The sequence below is a fragment of the Diceros bicornis genome, chromosome 15 (assembly GCF_020826845.1).
Source record: "Diceros bicornis minor isolate mBicDic1 chromosome 15, mDicBic1.mat.cur, whole genome shotgun sequence".
NCBI lineage: Eukaryota > Metazoa > Chordata > Mammalia > Perissodactyla > Rhinocerotidae > Diceros > Diceros bicornis.
In genome coordinates, this window is record NC_080754.1 from 22,621,089 (window position 1) to 22,630,154 (window position 9,066).

A 9,066-nucleotide genomic window follows, 5' to 3' on the forward strand; every position below is an offset into this window, starting at 1 on the left:
CCATATTCCACAACTCAAAAATAACAATTATCAATACTGTAGTCCATTACATTCAGCTTTGTTTTTTTCTATTCTAAACACATCTACTACGTACATGGAATAAACTATTGGAAAATAAAGAAAAGTGTTGATAGTTGCTATTTCTGGGTTGTGGGATTACGAGTGATTTTTGCTTCCTTCTCTATGATTTTCCGTATTTTCCAAGGTTCCTATAATAAGCATGTATAAACAGGAATGAGTCCATTAAAACACGGTTACAGACACGCATAGAGCTTCTCTTCCAGCAGTCATTTGTTTTCTCTTTCCCCTTGCCTTTGGTGTCTCCAGGGCAGGGCACGCAGGCCTCCACCAGGGCAGCACAGGCATTGTGAGAGATGCTTTAACCGTCACTGCCACATGCCTGTGGAGCCCAACGTCTCCTGCCTGGTGATAAATTGCCACCTGTCCTGTGGCGCTACCTTCCACATGTGCAAAGAGGCAGAACATGAGCTTCTCTGTCCCTTAGAGCGGGTTCCGTGTCTCAACTCTGAATATGGCTGCCCCCTTTCCATGTCCCGCCACAAACTGGCCAAGCACCTGCAAGTGTGCCCTGCCAGTGTGGTCTGCTGCTCTATGGAGTGGAACCGCTGGCCAAACGTGGACTCTGAAACAACCCTTCATGAGAACATCATGAAAGAGACCCCCAGTGAGGAGTGTTTGGACACAGCCCTGGCCCTCCAGGACCAGAAAGTCCTTTTCAGATCTTTGAAAATGGTAGAACTTTTCCCAGAAACTAAACAGCCCACTGAGGAGGAACCTACTATGAATGGTGAAGCCAGCTGGGAGGAAATGGAAGGAGCAGTAGGTGGAGCAGATGCTGGGTTGGTATCAAACGGCACTCTGTCAGCCACTAACGGAGAGATGGTGGAGCTGAGTCAAGAAGAACGAGAGACGTTAGCCAAAACCAAAGAAGGGATGGACCTGGCCAAGTTTGACAAGTGGGAAAATATGTTCAGCAAAGAACATGCAGCCTCTGCTTTAACAAGCTCATCAGTGAGCTGTGAGAGCAAGAGCAGGAACGGCCCGGGGAAAGAACAGATATCCAGTGGCAATAACATGGTAAAAGAGGATACTGCCAATGAGAAAGAACCACAGGAAAACCAGAAGCAGCAGAACTCTCACGGAGCCATGGAAACGACAGGGCTTGCCCCTTGGCAGGATGGTGTTCTGGAAAGACTGAAAATGGCTGTGGATGCAAAGGACTATAATATGTATTTGGTGCACAACGGGAGGATGCTTATTCACTTTGGTCAGATGCCTGCTTGTACGCCTAAGGAGAGAGACTTTGTTTATGGCAAGCTAGAAGCTCAGGAAGTGAAGACTGTTTACACCTTCAAAGTTCCTGTGAGCTACTGTGGGAAGCGGGCTCGCATTGGAGACGCCATGTTAAGTTGTAGGCCAAATGAACACAAGGCAGTAGATACTTCAGATTTGGGGATCACTGTGGAGGACCTGCCCAAATCAGATCTTGTCAAGACCACCCTCCTGTGTGCTTTGGAAAGAGAACTCAAAGGTCACGTCATCTCCGAATCCAGGAGCATTGACGGGCTGTTCATGGATTTTGCTACACAGACATACAATTTTGAGCCAGAGCAGTTTTCCTCTGGGACGGTGCTGGCTGACCTCCTAACCACTGCCAAACCAGGCGGGCTCCATGTGGAGCTCCACAGTGAGTCTGTGACCAGGAGACACAACAAGAGCAGCTCTGCCTTCACTTTCACTTGCAACAAATTCTTCAGGAGGGATGAATTCCCCCTGCATTTCAAGAATGTCCACACAGACATTCAGTCATGTCTCAATGGCTGGTTCCAGCATCGATGCCCCCTCGCCTACTTGGGATGTACATTTATTCAAAACCATTTCCGTCCCCCAGGGCAAAAGGCAAAAGTGATCTATAGTCAAGAGCTCAAGACTTTTGCTATCAAGCCGGAGGTTGCTTCAGAGCTCAGTGAGGGAAGGAAGAACAACCACCTCTCAGGCCATGGAAGAAAAAGCCAGAATTCTCTGACCAGCCTGCCCCTGGAGATTTTGCAGTACATTGCTGGGTTCTTGGACAGCATCAGCCTGTCCCAGCTCTCCCAGGTGTCCGTGCTGATGAGGAACATCTGTGCCACTTTGTTACAAGAGAGGGGGATGGTCCTCCTGCAATGGAAGAAGAAGAAGTATTCCAACGGAGGCACCTCCTGGAAAGTCCACAGAGAGGCAAGTAAACACTCATTCATTCAACAAATATTTATTAAGAGACTCCTATATGCCAAGCACTGTACTAGGCACTGAGATCTCACTAGGTTACTGGGAATAAGATGTAGTCCCTGAACTCAAGGAGGTCAGTCTAGTAGGGGAGACAGACCCATAAATATACACATGGCAATACAGATGGTAGTGCCTGTTTATCTCTACGTATGTGTCCTGAATATCTCCTGTTTGCTCACATGATCCATTCTCCAACCTTCTCCACTGTGATCTGTCCACCAGGAGGCTGACCTCTATGGACTGCCTTAACCAGCTCCCTGGCCCCCCAGCTTCCAGTTGGGCTAATCTAGTGGGAGTGTATCAGCAGGAGAGGGGAGGGAGGGCAAAGAAGGAGGTTAACATATCTATTCTTCTGGCTTCCTCCCTACATGCATTCTCCCCTCCATGACACTTTGCACTGACTTTTCCCTCCACTGAAGGTGGCTGTATCAGTATTCACACAATTACTCCTCTGTTTTCCGATAATCTCCTTTCTTCTTCACTTTCAGGCCTTGGGCTGTAACATTCTAGATTGTTACTAGCCCAGGTACTGCACTATATCTTGTGACTTTTCTACACCCTCCTCACACATTTATATATCATTCCTTTTTAAAATTCTCTTCAAATTACCCAATTTAAGTGTGCCATCTGTTTCCTGCCTGGACTCTGATTGATATAGTATGCCAACAAATTCTCCTCAGTCACATGTCAACTAATTTTTCTAAAGCATTTTTTGTCTTTGTTAAAGGCATTTTGAAATTCTGAAATAATTTGATCCATTGATTTCCCTTGGTTCAAATTCTATTTAATTTTTCAAAAAATTCTGCTGTAGAAATCAAAGAATCTTTCCCTTTGGAAAAACCTTTTTCCTTTTTCCTAGTCAGGTTATGCTTGCTTAACTGTATTACAACTTCTATCAGCTTGTGTCATACAGAAGTGAGACTCCTAATTCATCATGTCCGAGGTGCTTTTAGCATCCTGTCTCATGTAAATTTGGTAATATGAACCACAAATTTATGATGCCCATTTAGGTCAATAATTCCATAATCTCACTGTTGAGTTTCTTCCCAATATGTGGGGTATGTGCAAACTGGCATTGAGGAGTTAGAGTCATTTGCATCTATTTTTATTGATTATGTCTAAAACATCTTGTATATTTCCCATTATTTATCCCCTGAGCAGTTTCTTCAAAAAATAATTATGACACTCTCCCTCATGTATCCATGCCTGCACCCATGTGTTAAATAAACACTGACTGCCCACCAACCACTCGTTAGGGATAAACATGAATGAGACCAAGACTGTGCCCTCAGGAAGTGTATAGTCTAGAACTGCCTAATATCTTCCTCTGTAAAATCAGATACAAATAATTTAATTTACATACTAGAAATTCCATTATTTTTTGGCTCACATTCATACCCAATTCAGTGATTGCTGACCACTCTTAAATATCATTTGGGACAAACTAATTTCCTTGCAGAAAGGAAGAAAGAGAATTTCATTGGAGCTAAAGGATGCTCACATTAAAATTGTTTTTTAAAGTAAAAAGGGAAATAGGTCTAAGATCCCCAGAAACACTTTTCTTACATAAGAACAATGACAAGAAACTGAAGGTGAAATGGTCAAGTTGAAAAGATATCAGATTATGCCCACCCTGATAGCCAAATTTTAAAACTAGTGACTTTGCCACCACATCCTAGGTGGAAAGGCCAGAGGGGGGCTGAGTACCAGACTCCTAGATTTCTCCTGAGGTTTCTGTTCTAGTGAGACTCTTATTAGTTAGAATTCTTTTAGTTTCAAGCAATAGAAAACCAACTTAAAATGGCATAAACAATAAAGGGAATTTATTGGCCCATATAACTAAAAAGTTCAAAGGCAATGGCTGCAGATAAGGCTTGATCTAGCAGCTCAAAATGCCCCCAAATGACTTTTTTACTTTCTATTTCTTATCTCTACTTCCTTACTAGCGGCTCCATTCTAAGACACCGTTCTCTCTTGGTAGTCCCTGGTGGCTGCCTGCAGCTCCTAAGACTGCAACTTCCCAGTTCAAGTACAGAAGGAAAAAGAGAATCTGCTCCCTGACATCTCAAACAGAATTTCTGGAGTAGAGTCTCATTGACACTAATTGTCCTGATTTGAACCATATGTCTATTCTAGAATTAATTGCTGTCACTGGGGGTAGGGGGAGGGTGTGTGTCAATATGCAGATTAAGGTTAGTCATTCCCACAAAAATACATGGCTGGCTGGGAAGATTACCAATTGGAAGGGGGAACTAGGAATTGGACGCTGGAGAAGGAACTAACAAATATCTGCAGCACCACTAAACACTCTCTGGAAACCAAGAACAGGAAATACAGAAAGACATTCCCTTATACTGTTCAAATAAAGTCAGCCTGAGGGTGTGGCCGCAAAGTTCACGTCTGAGCTTCTATCTTTCCTAACAGATCTGGCAATTCAGCAGCCTCTTCTCCAAAGTCAAGAGCTGGGAGTTTAATGAAGTTGCCTCCATGTCCGAGCACCTGAAGTCCTGTCCTTTCAACGTTGTAGAGCACAAGACTGACCCGATTCTTCTGACCAGCATGTGTCAGCCCCGCGAGCAGGCCCGAGAGAGCTTAGTTACCACCTTCAGAGCCAGAGCACGAGGGAGACACGCCTACTGAAGATTCAGACGCCGCCATTCTTGGATTCCCCCTCAGAGTTTCTAAAAATAGGACAGAGCGTGGTTTTGAGGACTTGCCTCTATAAACTGCATATGTGCCTATCTGGGTGTATTGGAACATGCAATGTCCTTCAGAATCTGAGCAGCTGCACAAGGTCTAAGAATTTTGTAAGCCATGGCTTGTACGATTGCTATAGTGCCTTATTGATACCTTTTTTTTTCTAAAGTAAATCAGAGGAGAAAATAAGTACCTTGAGGCTACTTGGAAGATAGGCTCAAGTCCTTAGGAGATGAGAGAGCAGTGAAATTCCATAACCAGCACAGGCCTGTGCTTTTGTGGAGAGCTTTTCAGTTTATAAGCACTTTCAAATTTATAAGGTAGGCAGTGCAGGGATGGGGACTGAGGTGCCTCCCAGGGCACCCAGGGTGAAGGGCACACAGTTTGACAGTTCTGGAGCTGAGGTTGTCTTGACAGTCAAGTCCAAGGCTTCCTTTAGTGGCCCCACTGCCTCTGAGCCTAGACAGTCCAAACACAGCCCGACAGAATAGTGACCTTGGCTGCGCACAGCAGCCTCAAGGACACTGCAAGCCAAAGGATGAGAGGCAGAAATGAGGTCACAGAGTTTGTTGTGTAGACTCTTGGCAACATACAGAAGGACGGCCTTGAAAAATGAAAAGTCCAAAGGAGACCCTATATTTATGCAGAAAATTAGGACGAAAATCTGCAACCCTACTTTTAAACATTTTAATAATGACTTAAGTGTCAAGGTCCTTTTCTGAAAATTATATTCTAGGTCTAGATTAGGGAGAGCATAGGCATAACCCAGCACCACCTTGGGCTATCTGAAATGACCTCAAGACACTAACACCAACTTCAGTGTCATGCTGGAATGCACAGGGTAGCCCAAGGAGACCACACATTTGGCAAAGTCCAGGCAAGGCCCACTGTAGTTCCTGTGGCACCAGTCACCACCTCCTGGACACCAGTTGAGTGCCCCACGGGGGATCTTGGGAAGGAAGACATGTGAACGTAGTGCTTTCCTGTACTTTCTCCTACTTATTGCTGGTCACTACTCCAGTCTGTCAAAAATGAGGGATACTGTTTTTTGGTAACAAACAGTGAATACTCATGAGAACAAAAGTAAAATAAAAATATACAATAGAAACTGGCATCCCCTAAAGCAAGGTTTTTCAGAACTAACAACATTTTGAACTGGATAATTCTTTGTCGTAAGGGACTGTCCTGTGTGTTATAGGATATTTAGCAGCATCCTTGGGCTCTATCCAAGAGATGCCAGTAGCACCCCCACAGCTGTAACAACCAAAAATGTCTCCAGACACTGCTACATACCCTCTGGGAGCAAAATCGCTCCTGGTTGAGAAGCATTGCTCTAAAGGATGACATACCAGTGGCAGCATGTTAGGATAAGCTTTTTAGTAGCAAAATCTTATCTCACAGAGTTATCTACAATGGGTATGATTTCATGCAGCTCTTCTTTAGTTACTAAGTAGGTTTTAGACACATGGTGAGTTTAAGTTGGGAACCAGATGGAGCTCATTTGTTTGATGTGGCTTCATGTCCTTGGGTCGCATGCGAAAATACATCCTTTCAGCCCTCTCCAAGTGTAGCTGGAGCCAGGAAAGTTGAGCTACTTGTCTTGTGTTTATCTCCCTATCATCTTAAGTGGTGCCATTTTCCCGGCAGTCCCCAAGCAGGTGAGAAAGAAGGGAAAAGGAGGACAGGCATTGTGGGGAAGCAGAGAACAAAGCATTTAGCCAACAAAAAAAGAGTCTAGTCAATCTGGATGCTTGTTATTGCCTGAGTCTCTCTGAGCACAGTCCGGAGCTGGTGTAGATGAAGTAGACGACACCTCTGAGAAGAGTCGAGAAGGCGTTAGAGCAAGTCCCAGAGTAGAAATTTGCTCATCTTTTCGTTATTATGTGCCGCTTGGTAGTATTTGGTAATGTGACTCTATTTTTCCTTATCCTTATCGTTTGGTTTATATTTCACATTTGTACATAAGGCACTGTTTTTCTAAAAATATAACCAGAGTATGAGCTAAGATTTTATTCAGTGAAGATGAGCAATTGGAAACTTCTAGACACTGAAGTGGGGCGAGAGGAAGAGTTCTCAGGGGAAGAGGTGTCAGTTCCATGTGTTTTGATCTAGTCCTTTCTGTGTGGAGAAAGAAAGCCCCTAAAGTCCACTCTGGGTTTCTTATTTTACTAGAAAAAGAGAGAAAGGGGAGCTAGAGACCAAGGAAGATGAAAATCAGGGGCTACTGTTAGATGGGTGAGAAAGACAGAGAAAGGCAGAGAGCAGAGGGCTTTTCCTTCACAGTGGGGGCAGCACAGGTGCGGGAGAGCAGTCAGGAGAGGGCCCACACCTCTCTGTGGCCTGCACACATCCAGTCACACTTCCCTTTCCCAGTTGCTGCCTTCAGAGCAATATTGAATTGATCAACATCATCAAACACATTTGATAAGATATCGAATTGTACACGTTGCGGGAAACCAGGCTACAGCAGGTGTCCACTGGTCTGCCCAAACAAATGCATTTTATGGTGACAGGGCAGTGGAAGCAAAGGGAAGCCCTTTAGAGAGACTGTGGATTAGACAGAAGAGGATTTGATTAGTGAGATGAGGCTGTAGTGGGCAGCGTGAGCAGCAAGCATTATCTGACCGAGGCAAGACAGTTAGACATGGCTTCAGATTAAGAAGCAGCTGAAGGGAGTGAAAAGGGACTGGTACCCGGGAATAGGAGCCTGGATGGGGACCTGTTCCTAAGCAGAGCCCTTGATGAGTATCACCACCAGGAAAATCAGTCCAGAGAAGATCAGCTGAACAGGGAGGGTGAGGTCTGTAGAACAGAGGCAGAAAGGACCCTGTTACCTTAACAGTGTTGGGATCTAGAAAAGAAGTTTCTGTCTTATAATGAAGGGAAAAGTGAAAAGCCAGGTGGGACTTGGAGATGTAACAGGGAACTCATGTGAAAGTCTGATCTATGTGTGATGTCAAATCAAACTGAAGTGAAGAATGAGATCATGTACATCTATGGTCACTTACCTCAGTCTACTGGAAATCCCAATGTCTCTATAAGCAGAAATAAAAGCTGCTTTGCACACTGGAAGGCTAACTGGCTGACTCTTATAAGTTAGCTCTAAAGACAGATTTGTGATTCGCTGGCATAGAAGTCATTGCGGAAACAAAGGAGTGTATATCTTAAAGAAAAGCCAAGGAATGAGCCTGAGGGACGCAGTGTTCTAGGCACACGGGAAGCTCACCAATTTTATGAAGTCCTGGAGCAACTATGGATCTCAGACACTAATCCTAGCTCTTCCTTGATCCCACTGTCTTCTCCCTTTTTGAAAGCTGGACCCAACTTCAGATACTGGTTACAGCACAGACGTCTATGTCCTACCAACCAAAGATCCCTTACACCAAATCCCTGACTTTTATTTTGATTTTATTTGATTTTACCTAGAATCTTCTATCTCGGACTTTGCTAAGCCCAATGCCCTGGGGCTGGGATAAAACCCACCATGCCCTGGCGTCTCATTCCCCTTCATCTCCATACTTTACTTGGTGATTCTCTTTTTGCCCATCAGTGGTTGTTCAAATGTTCTCACCTCTTTTCCTATCAGCCTTGGTCCTGGACTACACAGAAGCTTCATGAGCTTCCTCCATCTACCCTCTTTCTTTGCCATCAATTTCAGTCACCCAGCTGAAAGGAAGCCTGGACTTTCTCTAGGAGAAGCCACGGTCTCTGACTCCAAATCTTCTTAACACCTCGTTGGAGCCTGTGTTCCTTTAGCTTTAGTCTTTTTTTGTTGGCCAAATCTCCCTTTTCCTCCTTCCTATCCCCTAATTTGTGCTTCTTCCTCAAGAATCATCATGTCCTAAAAAGATGTACTCCCAGGCAGAAGGCGCCTCTCACAATTGCAGAAGCCAGTAGAAGTTGAAATGCCTTAATGTGGACACTTTCTGGGCCCCTGTTCCCCTACCTTACTGCCATTCCCCAGGTCAATTTGTTTTGGACTGGGTTTAAGTACAGTCTAAGGAAAAGGCCCAGCTCTTGACATCCAGGGTGCAGGATGATGGACAGTGGTAGGAGGGAAACTTCTGAATACGCCTG

General features: G+C 44.6%; 1 protein-coding gene across 1 annotated transcript in view; it reads left to right on the plus strand.

The window, feature by feature from the left end:
- FBXO40 (F-box protein 40) overlaps positions 1-8,826 on the plus strand; it is a 30,135-nt gene extending 21,309 nt beyond the window's left edge. The window contains exons 5-6 of the mRNA XM_058555882.1: positions 328-2,241; positions 4,717-8,826. Of these exons, the coding sequence (XP_058411865.1) occupies positions 328-2,241; positions 4,717-4,932 (2,130 nt within the window). The 3' untranslated portion in view covers positions 4,933-8,826. The remainder of the gene's footprint in view (positions 1-327; positions 2,242-4,716) is intronic.
- The last annotated feature ends 240 nt before the right edge of the window (positions 8,827-9,066 follow it).